This window comes from Saccopteryx bilineata, chromosome X (genome assembly GCF_036850765.1).
Source record: "Saccopteryx bilineata isolate mSacBil1 chromosome X, mSacBil1_pri_phased_curated, whole genome shotgun sequence".
In the NCBI taxonomy this organism is placed as follows: Eukaryota; Metazoa; Chordata; class Mammalia; order Chiroptera; family Emballonuridae; genus Saccopteryx; species Saccopteryx bilineata.
In genome coordinates this window covers 135,177,880-135,196,420 of record NC_089502.1, presented here as the reverse complement: position 1 = coordinate 135,196,420, position 18,541 = coordinate 135,177,880, and the positions used below count along the sequence as shown (strand labels likewise).

Genomic DNA, 18,541 nt, shown 5'->3' with positions numbered 1-18,541 from the left:
CGCTCTACCGCTGAGCCAACCGGCCAGGGCCTCATTGATTGATTCTTATATGTGTCCTGATAGCAGATGGAACCTGCAACCTTGGCGTATGCAGACAAGGGTCCAACCTACTGAGCTACCCCACCAGGACCTCTTGAATGGTTTTTAATCTATAGGTTCCGGTTCTCCCCTTCCCTGAAATTTATTTGAATAAACAATGTCATTTGTCCTGTGGTTTCTCACAGCCTAGATTCTGCTGCCTGCGTCCTGTGTTATCCTTTAACACTTTCTCCAGCCTCTGTATTCCCTGTAAACTGGCAGATGGACCTAGAGGTCCCGGGCTAGTTTTGATTCCGCCTCAGGAGAAGGTTTTTTAAAGACACTAATCTCTACGGACCGGCCCAGCTGCACCTGAAAAGACGAAACTAAGTCACCAGCCAAGCTGCTTAGCGTGACAAAGATACTTTACACGACTAGGTCAGTCACTACAAAGCTGGAGATAGAGGGAAAGGGGCGGGGCGGGGCGAGACTACGTGGGAAAATCCCTTGCTCCACTTTCCACGCGCGTAATAGTCACCGAAATAAACAACCAGGTGGGCGTGGCCTTCGGCTGGAAGTGACGCACGCGCGGCCCGCGGCGGACTTGCCATAGAGGCGGGGCGAGGGCTAGACGGGCCGCTCCGGGGTCGCACTTCCGGCCATCTCCCGGGGAGACGCGCTTTGTGAAGTGGGCTGGAGGCAGAGGCAGCTGGGGGCTCCGGCGGCCGGGAGCGCGGCGGCGGCCCCGCGGGCGGCATGTTCCGAGGTTTGAGCGGTTGGTTCGGCTTGCAGCAGCCGGCTGTGGCTGGCCGCCAGCCCAAGGCCGACGGGCAGCCTGAGGGAGGCGCTCCGCCCGAGCTGGGCACCGAGGCGGTGGCGGAGCCGGCGGAGAGCGAGCTCCTTCACCAGGCCAGAGGCCTGAGCGGTGAGTCTGCCCGGGACCGGGGCGTGGCGCGGGGTCCGCAGCCTCCCCCTTGACAGCCCTGGAGCGCGGGGCCGGCCAGCCGGGGGGGGGGCGAGGTGGCGGGTGGAAGGTGTGTCTGGAGGTTGGTCCTCTCGGGACGGAAGGGGTTGGTGAAGAACTGGGCGAAGCCGAAGCTTCCTCTAGACATCAAACCCCGTGGCCAAGTTCCTGGTACCATGCCATTCTTTCCGGAGTGTAAACATCTGGAGCAGAGCCGCCGCAAAGCGGTGTGGCCCGACGTATTCAGGTTTGACAAGCAATCTTTTTTTGTTCAATTCGCCGACTTTCACCTCCACGGCCTCCCTCTCTCCCAGGACGGGGTCGCTGGGAGGCTCGAGTAGGTTGAAGAAGTGACTTTTTGTCCTTAGGGCAGAATATATTGTTCAAAGTAAATTGAGGAAGACACACTGAAGGCCTTCATCAGGCTTGTCTCCTTTTAGCTGCAATGGGACCTTTTCCTTAAGGCAGGAAAGTAGCTGGCGATCACCTGTGATGTGTAAGTTTAATGAACAGTATCTCGTTTCATCCGTTAAAGACCCCAGCGAGTTGGGAGAACAAGCCCAGAGTTCTCGCCCTAAGTTATCGACATAATAAATGGCAGCAGTGGGATTTGAACCTAGATCTGTCTAATTTCCAAGCCCGTGCTCTTTCCGAGTTTACTGTCTAGTCAGGGAGGAGGGGGAAAGTAGTAGGCTTGAAAAGTAAACACATGCTTTAGTAATTCTAATTCTAGAGAGATCTTGGTGGGCTTAAACAGTCAAAGAAAACGTCTTTGAGCAGGTAGGCCCTAAAACAGCACTATAAGTGAGAGAACTGCAGCAAAGGGAGATATTAAATTTAGCAAGATCTGTAAAGAATCTACTAAAAGAAACTAGGGGAGGCTGGAGCCTGAGAGTGGAGAAAGGCTTAATGAGAAGACCTTGACTGTGTCCAGGGTCCCAAAACCACCCCAGGTTTGATAAGCACCCATTAAAATTGGAGTTTCTTTGGCAAGGCGGAGGGGCTGGCTTTTGGCTAGGCAGTCAGTGGGGTAAGGTCTGCTCCTGTCAAAATCTACAAATCATTTATCCTCTGTGAGCTGTGACTTCCTTTTTTGTAAACTGGGCAGATTATACCTACTCATACCAGGATGGTTGTGAGACTAAAATGACATAGTGAAAATGAAGATAAAATGACTTCCTTCAGTGTTCACGATCGACCCTTCCGTAAGGTTTTGGAGGGATACTCGAAGATGTTTTACTTCCTTTTCTTCCTTAACTTAGACCCTCTCTTACACCTGAGCTCCTTAAATGGACATTGTACTCTTGTTACTTCCTGTTAACTCTTCCCTTAGTCTCAATTATTTCTAACTATTTAATGAAAACTCTCTTTAACTTGGTGTCAGATGATCTCTTTCAAAATTAATAAACCACTTGTGTTTATGAGTTTCTTTCCTGAAAATCTGTCATGCTCTCCTGTTTCGCCCTCTGACTTAAAAATCCAGGCTCCTCTCTTAATTACTCCAAGGAAACCTTCTCCCTCCCTTCCCTGAGCGCGTCTGTTTAATGAATAATCTTGCTTCTCTGGTTGTCTAAAGTCTTTTGTTTGTTTAGAAATGGGCATTCCTTGAGAGCAAGAACTGCCTGTGCTTTCTGCCATGTTCATTGTATGTAGTGTACTCTACCCATAGAGTCATTAAAATCTGAGAATTGAAATTATGCTAAAATACCAGTTATGGATTTTAGAGAGGAGAGAGAGAAAGAAAGGGGGGGGGGAGCGGGAAGCATCAACTCATAGTAGTTGCTTCCCATATGTGCCTTGACAAGGCAAGCCTGGGGTTTCGAACCTGTGACCTCAGCATTCCAGGTTGACGCTTAACCCACTGTGCCACCACAGGTCAGGCTAAAATGCCAGTGTTTAAATAACAGTCTTCCCTTAGGGGAAAAAAAAATGTCTATTCTAATTCAAAATATATTCCTGGAAAATCTTAAAGAGAGCCCTGCTGTTTTAGAACTTTAGATTTTTTTATCTGCAAAGAATGTGTCTACAAAGTAGTGTGGTTCTCTATCCATTTTATCATAGCACTCTGTGTAAATAGACTAGTCATAGCCAAAGAGAATGGAGAGACCTTCCTAAATGTCAGTACTGATCTGATTGTGTCAGCCCCATTCATCCATGCAGTAAGTACTGGTTGGTTACTCACTGGGTGAGTCAGACAGCCTGACCCCTGCCATCGGGGCTTAGGATGGGCCTTCGGTCTAGCTGAGAAGACAGATTCAGTAGTGTCATGAATATTGTTGATCACGCAACACAGATGCTGAGGGGTGCCTACTCCAGCCAAGGAGTAAAATTTCCCAAGAAGTGATATATGTACACAGACCCACAGGATGTATAGAGTTCGCCAGCTAAAGGGAGGGCACATAAAAGAGTTTCAAACCAAGAAATAATGTATTTGAGGCCTCCTTGGAGATACTCTAAAACTTCTGTGGTCATATGAATGCAGGATAGGAGTGGGGAGAATGGAGAGAATGAGACAGAGGCAGGCAGCAGTATCCTGTGGTATAGTCACCACTGGGTGTTGGTGTCATTGACACATGGACACCACCAGACACGGTGGGGGTAAACAAACTGACGTGGGGAGTGGGAGAGCTGGGCGTTCAGACCAGGACATCGTACGCCTCTCCAGATAGCAGCACAAGGTGCCTGATTGTCTGGAACTGACCGCCCAAAGTGAGGAGTAACCAGGTGTGCCAAGATCCCTGTGCCATTCTTATTGGGGTCTCCTCCCTACCTGAGTGTTGTGAGAATTAACCTTCCCTGCCCCTTCAGCAGATACAAATAGAGAGGCAAGCCTGCCCTAACTTAGTCTTGCCTGGTGACAGGAGCGTCAAAGGCCAGTTGCCCTGGAGCACCCCCCAGCGGGGCCAGCTTCAGGACCAGCCTCCTGTCGCTTCTTGCGGCCCAGATTGTTTGGAGTGTGAACTTGGAGATGGTATTTCTCTACATACAAGCCTTGGTATTCTAGTGCAGTGGAGCCTTGACACACATGTCTTTTCAGGTCTTCAGGAAAGTTACTTTTCGTTTGGTAAGGTGAAAGTTTGTGTCTTCCAGTTTCAATTTTGTTCTATGCATTTGCTCATTATTAGTTAAGCATTTATATTTATACTATATTTACATTTAGGCTGGCTGAGATTTCTGTTTATTAAAAATCTCCCAGATTTGTGACAGAATGGGTTGCTCTAGGAAAGGAGGGACATTTTCTTTCTTTGAACAAGAGGGAAGAAGGAGAAAGTAAAGGTGAGATACTTAGAGTATAGAAAGGAAGGAAAGTAAAGAAGGAGCCTTGTTCTTGTTTGTAAAGTTAGAGGGGAGATTATGTACTGATGTAAGTGAGAACTAGAGACTGGAGAAGGGAAGACGAGTTTGAACGGGGGAGTTTGCTGAGGGTCTTTGACAGACAGGAATTAAAGACCCAGTACGGATGGCCAGTCTGCCTAGAGAGTGGAGTACGGGCAGTGCCTCTCATTTTTTGTTTCAAGTCCTAATTAACAAGGAACATGCCCTATGGTTTAAGATTCTTTCTTTTTTTCCCTCATTTATTGATTTTAGAGACAGGAAGGGAGAGAGTAAGAGACAGAAATCAATCTGTTCCTGTGTGTGCCCTGACTGGGAATCGAACCCATAACCTCTGCGTATCAGGATGATGCCTTAACCAACAGCTATTAGGCCAAAGTTGGTTGAAGATTCTTACAAGAGTTCTTTAAGGGGGAAATTACAAATACAATAACCATTGTACTGGTTTTTTATTCTCTATAGACTATCTATTTAACTTTGCAACTGCAGCAACAAAAAAGATAACTGAATCAGTAACCGAAACAGCACAATCGATAAAGAAATCAGTTGAAGAAGGAAAGATAGATGACATCATCGATAAGGTACATTTAAATATCTTTTGGTAGTAGAAATTTATGAAATTCATTACCAGCTAATACTGTCTCTTCTTATGAATTTTGTTAACCCAAGTAGATATCATATTCTGATAAAAATATTGATAGTTGAGATTCTTGAGGTTTTTTTATCTTTTTGTGTAAGAAGTAGCTATGATATAAAGTATCTGATTTAATTAACCTTGGTTTTTATGTAGTCTAAAATATATTGATACTTTTGGGTAATACTAAAATTTTCATATTGTGAGTTTAATTTTTAACTATAACTACTTAAGAATATATTTGTGCTTTTCATCATTTGGTTAATTTTTTTTAATTTATTTATTTTTTACAGAGACAGAGAGTGAGTCAGAGAGAGGGATAGACAGGGACAGACAGACAGGAATGGAGAGAGATGAGAAGCATCAATCATTAGTTTTTCATTGCGTGTTGCAACATCTTAGTTGTTCATTGATTGCTTACTCATATGTGCCTTGACCGTGGGCCTTCAGCAGACCGAGTAACCCCTTGCTGGAGCCAGCGACCTTGGTCTCAAGCTGGTGGGATTTTGCTCAAACCAGATGAGCCCACGCTCAAGCTGGCGACGTCAGGGTCTCAAACCTGGGTCCTCTAAATCCCAGTCCGACGCTCTATCCACTGCGCCACCGCCTGGTCAGGCATTTGGTTAATTTTTTAAAGTCTTTGTCCATTAGGAAGAACCCTTTTAAGACTCTAAGGAGTAAGTTTATTCTTTTTAAAAATTTTTCACCTGACCGGGCGGTGGCACAGTGGATAGAGCATCGGACTGGGATGTGGAGGACCCAGGTTCGAGACCCGGAGGTCGCCAGCTTTAGCGTGGGTTCATCTGGTTTGAGCAAAGCTCACCAGCTTTGACCCAAGGTCTGCTGTAGCCCCAGGGTCAAGGCACGTATGAGAAAGCAATCAACTTTAGTTTAACAACTAAAGTGCCACAACGAAAAACTGATGATTGATGCTTCTCATCTCTCTGCGTTCCTGTCTGTCTGTCCCTGTCTATCCCTCTCCCTGACTCTCGCTCTGTCTCTGTAAAAATAAATAAATAAATAAAAAATTTTCAGAGACATCAGTTTGTTGTTCTATTTATTTATGCATTCATTGATTGATTCTTGGATGTGCCCTGACCAGGGACTGAACCCACAACCTTGGCATGTTGGGATGACGCTCTAACCAACTGAGCTACTGGGCCAGGACCAGTTTGTTCATTTTTATTAAAGTGGTGAATTTTATTTGTGTTGGTAATTATTTGAACTAAGGTGTTAGTCAATTAAACTTCAGATAGCTTGTCATTTAGATATTTTTGCTGTATGTTCTTTTTGTTAGAATGAGATTTGCCCTGTCTTACTTCTTTTGAATAATACATAAAAATTCAGTTTTTAAGTCATTTTATTTTTGCATTTGGAAATATAGTTTATCATAAAGGGGGTTATATACTTATAATTTAAAAACATTGACAATTTCCTCTTGTTGTGGATAGAGGGACCTATCACTTTTTTAGCCTTATTTGAAGAAAAATGAATAAAATATCTCAAGTAGACTTCACAAATCTTGTATATAATTCTTATCTAATAATAAATCTCTTAAGGTACTTTGACTCCTTTTTTTGTTTGTTTGTTTAACAGACCATTATAGGAGATTTTCATAAGGAACAGAAAAAATTTGTTGAGGAGCAGCATACAAAAAAATCAGGTACGATATGGGTTTGTTGTACCTGACTCAGTTACCTGCCAGATTATATTGAGCACATGTTCCACGCCAGACACCACGATAAGGCGCCGAGAAGACCCGAGTGTGTAACGGCCTCCATTCCTGGGCGGCCCAGAGGTTAGTGGGGGAGACAGGCCGGAAAGCGTAGGGTTTAGAGGAAGGAAAGCATCGTTCCCTGTGGCTGGGGTGTTGGTGAGGTCTGCCGGAGACGGCCCCTCTGAGGAGCAATACCTCACTTTACTGACAAATGCTTGTTTAAACGTTTGCAGTTATGAAATTTCAAAATGCCTACTTTTACCATATAGCGGTACTCAAACACAAAACTGGCCTCAAGTCTTTGAATTTGGCAAAAGTAGGGTAAAATAATTCAGTCCGTTTGGGAAGTGTGGCAGATTCGAAAAGAACTAATTAGTCCTGAGGCAAGTAAACTCAGAAGTATGTAGCAGCTCTTTGGGACAAATAAACCCTGCAAATGAGCATCACTTAGTGACTCAGGAGAAGCGGTAAAATCGACCCCGGCTCTGGGACTTGGTGTGGATGCTGGTCGGTGCCTCTGAGATCGGAGCCATGAGGTCATGGGGCTGAAAGCGGTTTTAGTTTTGAGGTACCCTAGACAGCCAGGTGAGAGACACGTTTCAGAGACAGTAACCACAGGGGACGAGTGGCTCCCACAGTGGACAGTGCAGATGTAGAACATTGCCATCACTGCAGGAAGTTCTGCTGGTCAGCACTGCTCAAAATGAACTAAACAGGGTCCAACAGCAGTTCGCTTGGTTGAAGCATGGAGAATTGTATCCACAGATACAGATTATTAGTCAAGTTGTGTATAAAAACCATGAGAGTAGGTGAGATCCTCAATGAAAAGCATGTCAATCATGAAGAGAGGTGAGCAGAGATCTGCAGTGTTTAGGGGAGGGAGGAGCAGAAGGAACTGACGGTTTCTAAGTGCCTGCTCAGGGCTGAGCACTGGGCAGAGGGGGGGGCAAACGTAGGTTTACACTTGTTCCTGTGGAAAATAATACACTCATTAATAATGCAAGAGCCTGACCAGGTGGTGGCACAGTGGATAGAGTATCAGACTGGGACACAGAGGACCCAGGTTCTAAACCCCGAGATTGCCAACTTGAGCATGGGCTCATCCAGCTTGAGTGTGGGGTCACTGGTTTGAGCCCAAGGTTGCTGGCTTGAAGCCCAAAGGTCGGTGGCTTGAGCCCAAGGTCGCTGGCTTGAGCAAGGGGTCACTCACTCTGCTATAGCCTCCCAGTCAAGGCACATATGAGAAAGCAACCAGCGAACAACTAAGGTGCCACAATGAAAAATTGATGCTTCTCATCTCTCTCCTTTCCTGTCTGTCTGTCTGTATCTGTCCCTCCCTCAGTCTCTGTCAAAAGAAAAAAAAATAATGCAAGAATAAGCTCTGTTTTACATACAACTTTACTCCTACTTTTGCTGCACCCTATAATAACATCTCATTTAATAAACGGAAGGACCAGCAAGGTGAAGTAATTGCTGAGTGTCACTCAGCTGGTAAGTGATGAAACCAGTCTGCCATCACCACCACGGCCCACCTCCCCGAGGGAGAGCAGCCAGGAGAGAGAAGCAGTGGAGAGAGTGGAGAGCCAGAGGGAGAGTTCCCAGGAGAACGGGGCGGCGCCGAGGTCCATTTGCAGTGAGCGGGAGTGCTCCGCATTCATTGTCACCTGGTGCTCTCAGGAGCTCTGAAGTACTTGCCAGAGAAAGAAGCTGGCCTAGAGACCAAAGAACTAAGTGTCCATGGGCTTGGACAGCTGGGAGGTTATTTGGTCACTCTAAATAGAGCAGTTTCAGCCCTGGCCAGTTGGCTCAGTGGTAGAGCGTCGGCCTGGCGTGCGGGAGTCCCGGGTTCGATCCCCAGCCAGGGCACACAGGAGAAGCGCCCATCTGCTTCTCCACCCCTCTCCTTCCTCTCTGTCTCTCTCTTCCCCTCCCGCAGCCAAGGCTCCATTGGAGCAAAGTTGGCCCAGGCACTGAGGATGGCTCTGTGGCCTCTGCCTCAGGCGCTAGAATGGCTCTGGTTGCAACAGAGTGATGCCCCAAGATGGGTAGAGCATCGCCCCCTGGTGGGCATGCTGGGTGGATCCCAGTCAGGCACATGCGTGAGTCTGTCTGACTGCCTCCCCCGTTTCCAACTTCAGAAAAATACAAAAAATAATAAAATAATAAAATAAAAAAAAATAAATAGAGCAGTTTCAGAGGAGGGGGTTGGGGGGAGTCTTGTCCTTACCAATGGCTTGGACCTTGGGAGGACCTCCTTATTTGAGGTAAGCAGTGCTAGGAGAAACTGCCCAAGGTGAGTTGACTTAAAATGAAGACCAAATGTTACAGTAAGTAGTACAAGAAAGAAGTTTTAGAGAGTGTTTACCCTAATTTTTTAAGTGTGAAAATATGTGTACCTTATAAGTAACAGAATTTGGATTATAATTGCTACCATTTGCTTGTCTAGGATGAGCCAAAGAATTAACTGGGTGTCTGTCTGTCTGCCCATGTGTTCGTCCATGTGTGCACACACGTTTTCTGTCAGTTGGCACACAACAGGATGTCTCTGCCGTTTGACTTTTGCAGCATAATACGTAGTAAAAGGGATTGTTTCTGCAAAAATAAGAGGATCCCCTGATGTATATCTTCTGTGCTGACCATGCACCTCCACAGCCTTAGCTCGCTCTGCCCTCTTTCCCTGCTCCAGGCTCAGGTGGTAGAGCTGCTTCCTCTGAATACCACTTCCCACCCGTACGCCCACCACTGAACTCCCTCCAGTCCAACATGGACGCCCAGGTCACCACAGAAACCCCGTGGGACTTACCGCTCCAGATGCTTGCCTTTTGTCATCTGGTATTATAATTGTGCTGAGTTGTAATCATCTCGTTTTGTGAGCGCTGGTGGGTGTAAGGAGTCAGTTTTCCCAGCACTTCACTTCTAAAGCCTCGGAGGAGCCTGACCTGTGCTGGTGCAGTGGATCAAGTGTCGATCTGGAATGCTGAGGTTGCCGGTTCAAAACCCCAGGCTTGCCTGGTCAAGACACATAAGGGAAGCAACTACTACGAGTTGATGCTTCCTATTCTTCCCCCTGCTTCCTCCCCCCCTCTCAAATCAAAGGTTCCGAGGATTTGATCCCAGCCCCATAGTTTATTGCCTCCAGTTTGCCCCCTTCTTTCATTGCTGTCACTCTTTTTTGTTGTTTTTTTTTTTTACAGAAACAGAGAACGAGAGTCAGAGAGAGGGACAGACAGACAGGAACGGAGAGATGAGCAGCATCAATCATTAGTTTTTCCTTGTGCATTGCAACACCTTAGTTGTTCATTGATTGTCTTCTCATGTGCCTTGACCGCGGGCCTTCAGCAGACCGAGTAACCCGTCGTTTGAGCCAGGGACCTTGGGTCCAAGCTGGTGAGTTTTTTGCTCAAACCAGATGATCCCACGCTCAAGCTGGTGACCTCGGGGTCTCGAACCTGAGTCCTCGGGATCCCAGTCCGACGCTCTATCCACTGCACCACCGCCTGCTCAGGCCATTGCTGTCACTCTTGACAGCCCTGTTCTCACCTCCTAACTGCTTATCTTGCAGCCTCCTTATCAGCTTCTGTCAAAAATCAAGTACAGTAACTTTTTATAAAAACTTTTATTTGGCCTGACCAGGCGGTGGTGCAGTGGATAGAGCGTCGGACTGGGATGCGGAGGAGCCAGGTTCAAGACCCCGAGGTCGCCAGCTTGAGCGTGGGCTCATCTGGTTTGAGCAAAAGGCCACCAGCTTGAACCCAAGGTCACTGGCTCCAGCAAGGGGTTACTCGGTCTGCTGAAGGCCTGCGGTCAAGGCACATATGAGAAAGCAATCAATGAACAACTAAGGTGTTACAACATGCAACGAAAAACTAATGATTGATGCTTCTCATCTCTCTCCATTCCTGTCTGTCTGTCCCTGTCTATCCCTCTCTCTGACTCACTCTCTGTAAAAAATAAATAAATAAAAATTAAAAAAAAAAACTTTTATTTGGCCTGACCAGGTGGTGGCACAGTGGAGAGAGCATCAGACTGGGAGGCAGAAGACCCAGGTTTGAGACAGCCGAGGTCGCCAGCTTGAGCGCGGGCTCATCTGGTTTGAGCAAAAGCTCACTAGCTTGAGCCCAAGGTCGCTGGCTCAAGCAAGGGGTCAGTGGCTCAGTCTGCTGAAGGCCCGCGGTCAAGGCACATAGGAGAAAGCAATCAATGAACAACTAAGGTGTCACAAGGAAAAGCAGATGATTGATGCTTTTCATCTCTCTCCATTCCTGGCTGTCCCTGTCTATCCCTCTCTTTTACTCTCTCTCTGTCCCTGTAAAAAAAAAATAATAAATAAATAAATATAAATAAATAAAATTTTAAAAACAACTTTTATTTGGAAATAAGTTCAATACGCAGAAAAGTTGCGGTAAAAGTAGTACAGGGAATACCCGATACCTTCTCCCCAGATTGTTAAGGTTTTCCAGCTTCAGGAAATTTAACACTAATATAATTCAGATTTTGCCGCTGACCCAGTAAGGCCCTGTATATGTGTTCCGCCTCCACACTGCACCCAGTCCAGAGTACAGTACGTTTTTCTGTCATGTATCTTAGTCTCCTTTTACTGGAACGTTCCTACAGCCTTTCTTTGTCTTTTATGATATGGTTTTGGGGAATAACACCCCCCTTTTTATTAAACAGACTATTTCTCATTTGAGTTTTGTGTGATATTTCCTTGTGATTGGGTTATAATTAGGTTCGGATATGCATTCTGGCCAGAATACTACATAGATGATGTGTCCTCAGGGAACATTTGGAAGCCCACAGTGACCGTCTCTCCCTCATTGGTGATGTTGATTTTGGTCACCTGGACAAGATGTTGCCCAGTTTCTGCACTGTGTAATTCAAGTAATTTTTTACCAAATGCATAAGATTTATTCATTCAATCTGGAAATTATGATGAATGGTCATATTTGGAAAACTCATTAGTAAATTGCTAAAATGGTTTTAAGTAAACTCGTTTTTTCAGACCGCCATTGCATTGTAACCCTTATAATCTGTTTTCTCTTCTTGGCTATTGAAAATCTTTTAGAAGCAGCAGTGCCTCCATGGGTTGATAGTAATGATGAAGAAACAATTCAACAACAAATTCTGGCCTTATCAGCTGTAAGTATCCTGTGATATTCTGTGTAGTACTTTCTTCCTATCATAGATTTATCCTTAGCAGGTGTTTTTCTTCTATAAAATTTTTAAATCTTTTAAGTTATTAGGAATATACACATCAATTTTCACTTTTTTTCCACTAACTTAATTTGCTTCTCCATGAGTTCTTTTTTCTTAATGGAATAGAATAACCTATTACACAAAATAATTCTTTCAACCTTAAAAGAATTCTTCTGTTAATAAAATGGGCAATCTTTTGAAATAAACTATCATAAAAAATTTCTAGACAGCATTCTCATTCTTCTGAATGAAATAATTCTACGTTTCTTTTTAACTGGTATATGTATTTGAAACTGAAATGGAAAGAAATAAAATTCCATATGTTAACTCATAAAAAGTTCTCTTGAGACTTCAGAGGGAATATAGCAATACCAGTTCATGGTGTAAAGCCGACCGTTTCAGAAAGCAGGCTCACCTGCATTGCACGTCACCGTACTTCTGCGAGGTTGGCAGGGGCCTTTGTCACCATCGCACAGGTGTGGGGATTGAGACTCTCAATGGTGACCCTCACTGTCTGTGTCTCCATTGGGCTGTGAACCCTTGGGGGACAAACCTGGCTTTAATCTCTTATAAGTACCAAGCACCGGCCCTGGCCGGTTGGCTCAGCGGTAGAGCGTCGGCCTGGCATGCGGGAGACCCGGGTTCGATTCCCGGCCAGGGCACATAGAAGCGCCCATTTGCTTCTCCACCCCCGCCCCCTCCTTCCTCTCTGTCTCTCTCTTCCCCTCCCACAGCCAAGGCTCCATTGGAGCAAAGATGGCCCGGGCGCTGGGGATGGCTCCTTGGCCTCTGCCCCAGGCGCTAGAGTGGCTCTGGTTGTGGTAGAGCGACGCCCCGGAGGGGCAGAGCATCGCCCCCTGGTGGGCAGAGCGTCGCCCCTGGTGGGCGTGCCGGGTGGATCCCGGTCAGTCGGGCGCATGCGGGAGTCTGTCTGACTGTCTCTCCCCATTTCCAGCTTCAGAAAAATATAAATAAATAAATAATAAATAAATAAATAAATAAATAAATAAATAAAAAGTACCAAGCACCTCACCTGGCACAGAACTCAAGGAATAGAGTTTTGTTCTGTATCAGTGGTTCTCATGCTTTGTTTTTAATCCCTCCCCCCCTTTTTTTTTTTAACAAAAGTCATAAATGAGACCTCAATTTAGAAAACAAACAAACTGGGCTTTCCAGCCCTTTCATCACCCTCCCCTAGGGCATTTTACATCTTTTCTTTCCATTAGTAAACCTTCTAAGGCCTGTGTATCCATTACAAATTCAGTGTGAACATCGTGTATTTTGTTTACCATGTTACAACCAAACTGACAATGACGTCACATAGCCGTTTATCCCTGAAGGGAATTGGGACAGTGAGTTATTGTCATTTGAGGGCAAACATCATATACACACCAGTCAACTCCCTGCAGCTCCTGACCCCCCACAGCTGTTCTCATCTCCTCCATCTCAGAATAGGACTCCAGTTATTCCCCATTTTTCTCTGCTCACAAACCTGGGGTCTTACTTTTTTTTATTTTTATTTTTATTTTATTTTTTTTTACAGAGACAGAGAGTGAGTCAGAGAGAGGGACAGACAGGGACAGACAGACAGGAATGGAGAGAGATGAAAAGCATCAATCATTAGTTTTTCATTGCGCGTTGCGACACCTTAGTTGTTCATTGATTGCCCTCTCATATGTGCCTTGACCACGGGCCTTCAGCAGACCAAGTGACCCCTTGCTGGAGCCAGCAACCTTGGGTTCAAGCTTTTGGGCTTTTGCTCAAACCAGATGAGCTCGTGCTCAAGCTGGCGACCTCGTTGTCTCGAACCTGGGTCCTCTGCATCCCAGTCCGATGCTCCATCCACTGCACCACCGCCTGGCCAGGCCCAGGGGGTCTTACTTGTCATACCTTCTGGCCCCTACCCCCACCCCTGAGTCCTGACAATGCTGTGTCCGAATGTAGCTCTAGTCCACTTCTCTGCTGCCCAAGGCACCCCAACCATTGTCCCCTCCATGCCCCATTCCAGGCTACGCTGCTCTCAGCAGCCCGAGAGATCCACCTGTGATGTGGATCACTTTGTGTTCCTCCCCAACGTAGACTCTTCTATTGGCATCTGATCTCTCAGAGCCTCAGATCTGCACTTGCTCTGCAGCTTCTGAGGCCCTAGGCTTTGCCCCGCTCTTGTCCCTCGTAGCCTGCTGCGCTGACTGCCAGCACTCTGGCCCCTAGTTCCATTTGGTGGCCAGCCAGGCCCATGAGGAGGCTGCGACAGACACCATGGTGAAACATTGGGTGAAGTGTCAGGCTTTGAAATTTTTGCATTGGAAGGCAAAGTAACAATCCTATTGAGGCGTAGGCTCTCACTTTATTAATGTAGGAATCCTCCAAAAACACAAACAGTTTACAAACCCAACATGGGCAAAATGAGGTGACACGGTGCCTTCAGCATAAATGGCTGCAGTCTTTCTGGAGGAGCCTTTGGGCAATATGTGTCGAACTAATCCTACTCTTAGACCAGAAATCCCACGTCTAGGAATTAGATCTAAAGAAATCACTTCAGAAGAATACCTTTGTAAGAAAAGATTAGAAACAGTGTGCTGCCTGACCTGTGGTGGCGCAGTGGATAAAGCATGGACCTGGAACACCGAGGTGGCCAGTTCGAGACCCCGGGCTTGCCTGGTCAAGGCGCATATGAGAGTTGATGCTTCCTGCTCCTCTCCCCTTCTCTCTCTCAGTCTCTTCTCTATAAAATGAGTAAATAAGAATTAAAAAAACACAATGTACTGACTTCCAAAATAGGCCTGGTTAGGTAGATTATGGTTCATTCAATGTAGACTTGGCTACTTCACAGATGGGAAGATGCTCGTGAGCCTGGGTGAAAAGGGAAAACAGCTGATCCACGGCATGTGGCCTGTCTTTCTGTTGAGGTCCGATTATATTTTTACAGGCACTATATACATGCAGAAAGACGTTCATGGGGTTGTTCATGTATGGTGGGAATTTTGACTCGATGCTTTTATGTTTTGAGTTTTTTTGTGTGGGGGGGGGTTGTATTTCTTTGAAGCTGGAAACGGGGAGAGACAGTCAGACAGATTCCCGCATGCGCCCGACCGGGATCCACCCGGCATGCCCACCAGGGGCGACGCTCTGCCCACCAGGGGGCGATGCTCTGCCCCTCCGGGACATCGCTCTGTCGTGACCAGAGCCACTCTAGCGCCTGGGGCAGAGGCCAAGGAGCCATTCCCAGCGCCCGGGCCATCTTTGCTCCAATGAAGCCTCAGCTGCGGGAGGGGAAGAGAGAGACAGAGAGGAAGGAGAGGGGGAGGGGTGGAGAAGCAGATGGGCGCTTCTCCTGTGTGCCCTGGCCGGGAATCGAACCCGGGACTTCTGCACGCCAGGCCGATGCTCTACCACTGAGCCAACTGGCCAGGGACTATGTTTTGAGTTTTTTAAAAACAGGTATGTATCATATTTACAAGCAAACAAAAAAACTAGATTAGAAACAATCAGTCTTAATGGTTCGAGTAGTCCCCAGTGCAGCTTTTGCCTTGGTTAGTCCAAGCCCCCCTCATTCCCTCGGAAATGTGCCCTACCCAGGAAGCTTTGCCGTGGGGGTTTCCCTTTTGCTTCCTGGCGAGCTGGAGAGCAGTGCCCAAGAGAGACATGGACTGTCACAGCTCTTCAGGGGTGGATGTAGTGGGCCTGGGCGCATGGAGGGTCACAGCAGCGTCCTATTAGAGTTCTGTGTTCTTACTGACTCTGGGTCACGAGCCGTGTGCGGGTCTTCTGTGAAGGGGGTGCTTTCTCTAATACAGTCTTGGGTTGAATTTCTTTTTGATAAGATTCCAATTTTAATAGACTACTGGCAGGCTGTTAGTATACATGTGTGTGAGACATTTTATTTTGTCAGTGTCTTGACTGCACCTCAGAATGGGCTGTAGATTCTCTAACCCTCCGTTTGGGGTGTCTCAGCCCGAGTGCAGCGGTGTGAAGAACTCACCTCAAGCTCTTCCTTGCCCGGTGTTTTTAGAAGAGGACTGCTCTGGCAGGGCAGGAAGAGTCGGGAGGACCAGCTGTTTCACTTTCCTCTGGGGTCTCCGCCCCAGGCCTTCTGCATTGGGAACTTGCAGGAGGCAGTCTCCAGCAGTGCGTGGCCAAGAACATTGTGTGAGAGGGTTGGAAGCGCCGCAGAAGTTCAGTGTGGTAGGGCCTCAATAGTTTGCTGTCCCCTTAGTGCTGCCACACCTGTGGCAGTGTTCGTCTTGCAAAGTGAAGTAAATGGCCTGGATGAAAGTGGACAGAGCATTCAAGATTCAGAGGCGCCCGCTGAGTTTGTCACTGCACTGGAGCGGGAGGACTCTTCAGCCCCAGGAGGGAGGCCTGGGGTCCTGGCCCTGCCGCTCGCTGATGCACGTACCTGACCTCAGACAAACCACCTTGCGTCCCTGACCGTTTCCTCATCTGTAACATGGGGATGGAAGTGCGTGCTTCACAGTGTTGTAACAAGGAAGCCAGTGTCGGCTGCAGGCCCGGCCCTAACACTGTGGCTCAGGGAAGGTTTGCCGATGAACCAACAGCGAGGCTGAGAAATGTCTCGGCCTGGCCATGCTCTGCAGAGAAACCACGTTGTGTCTCTCAGTCACCATCATGTTCATTGGGCCCTTGGGAGAGGGACCGATCTGTGGAGCTTTACAGAAATTTGTCAGGCAGAGCCTGGGCCTTGGCATTCTGTCAGGAGGTGTAGGAGGAGAACATGGTTTGTGCACGCTTCATGGTGAATTGCATGGCGGGTTTCACTTTTCTGATAGGACCGTCACAGTTCGCTGGAGTTTGACATCCGGTTAGAATGTTTCTAAGATTATCTATACTAGTTTTCACATAGCTAATGGTACCCACTGAAACAAACATGTTCATGTAATTTTAAAATATATACATGATTGCCTGACCAGGCGGTAGCGCAGTAGATAGAGTGTCGGACTGGGATGCGGAAGGATCCAGGTTCGAGACCCCAAGGTCGCCAGCTTGAGCGCGGGCTCATCTGGTTTGAGCAAAAAGCTCACCGGCTTGGACCCAAGGTCGCTGGCTCCAGCAAGGGGTTACTCGGTCTGCTGAAGGCCCACGGTCAAGGCACATGTGAGAAAGCAATTAGAACAACTAAGAAGTCGCAATGTGCAACGAGAAACTAATGATTGATGCTTCTCATCTCTCTCCGTTCCTGTCTGTCTGTTCCTGTCTATCTCTGCCTCTGTTAAAAAAAAAAAAAAAAGCCTGACCTGTGGTGGCACAGTGGATAAAGTGTCAACCTGGAAACGCTGAGGTTGCCGGTTCAAAACCCTGGGCTTGCCTGGTCAGGGCACATATGGGAGTTGATGCTTTCTGCTCCTCCCTTCTCTCTCTCTCTCTCTCTCTCCCCTCTCTATAATGAATAAATAAAATCTTTAAAAACAAACAAAAAAATATATATATATACACACACACACACACATGATTGAATTTTCTGGCCTCCGACAAGACTCTGCAGTTGAGACTTAAAAATATATGAAAGGGCCCTGGCCGGTTGGCTCAGCAGTAGAGCGTCGGCCTAGCGTGCGGAGGACCCGGGTTCGATTCCCGGCCAGGGCACACAGGAGAAGCGCCCATTTGCTTCTCCACCCCTCCGCCCCGCTTTTCTCTCTGTCTCTCTCTTCCCCTCCCGCAGCCAAGGCTCCATTGGAGCAAAGATGGCCCGGGCGCTTGGGATGGCTCTGTGGCCTCTGCCTCAGGCGCTAGAGTGGCTCTGGTCGCAATATGGTGACGCCCAGGATGGGCAGAGCATCGCTCCCTGGTGGGCAGAGCATCGCCCCTGGTGGGCGTGCCGGGTGGATCCCGGTCAGGCGCATGCGGGAGTCTGTCTGACTGTCTCTCCCTGTTTCAAGCTTCAGAAAAATGAAAAAAAGAAAAAAAAATTGAAAGGATCAGTTATTTTAAGTGGACAGATTAACCGTACTTCGCAGCTGAAGCCTTCTGGATAATTCAGTATTCATCAAATCAATGATACATTGTTACACATTGTGTTCTGTTTTTCCCCTTTTCATCAAAGGACAAGAGGAACTTCCTTCGTGACCCTCCCATCGGGGTGCAGTTTCATTTTGACTTTGATCAGATGTACCCTGTTGCCCTGGTCATGCTCCAAGAGGACGAACTGCTGAGCAGGATGAGATTTGCCCTTGTTCCAAAACTGTAAGCACTGTGTTCTTGAGCCCGGGTGGCGCTGCTCACGAAACGTGTACTTGTATTTTCTCACGTCCTTGGTTGTGTGCACAGTAGCAGGGAAGAATTGTGGAATGGGGGCAGAATTTACACACTCTCTTCATAAAAATGGGCTCGGTGGCCCTTCAGCACCATACATACACACAAACATACAAACATACATACATACATACATATTTCAGGAAATTTGAGGTGGGGCTGAGATACACTCTTTCATCCCTGGTTAGAAGGTAGAGTACATTTAAGTTAAGGTCTATGAGGCCCATCAGGACCGGCCTCTGCCTTCTCTGCACTCGGCTCCACTCCCCGGCAGTACTTTTCTTATCCTCTTTCCCACCCAAGGCTTTTCCTCTGCCTGAAGGCCCTCTCCCTTCCCCAAATCTCTGCCTGTCCTTGAAGTTCCAGCACAAGCATAATGTCTTCTTTTATATATATATATAATTTTTAG

At 47.1% G+C, this 18,541-nt stretch overlaps 1 protein-coding gene across 1 annotated transcript in view; it reads left to right on the top strand.

The window, feature by feature from the left end:
• The first annotated feature begins 629 nt into the window (after positions 1 to 629).
• Positions 630 to 18,541, top strand: part of SYAP1 (synapse associated protein 1) — a 39,942-nt gene continuing 22,030 nt past the window's right edge. Inside the window, exons 1-5 of the mRNA XM_066249914.1 lie at positions 630 to 943; positions 4,778 to 4,896; positions 6,546 to 6,612; positions 11,732 to 11,805; positions 17,924 to 18,063. Of these exons, the coding sequence (XP_066106011.1) occupies positions 775 to 943; positions 4,778 to 4,896; positions 6,546 to 6,612; positions 11,732 to 11,805; positions 17,924 to 18,063 (569 nt within the window). The 5' untranslated portion in view covers positions 630 to 774. The remainder of the gene's footprint in view (positions 944 to 4,777; positions 4,897 to 6,545; positions 6,613 to 11,731; positions 11,806 to 17,923; positions 18,064 to 18,541) is intronic.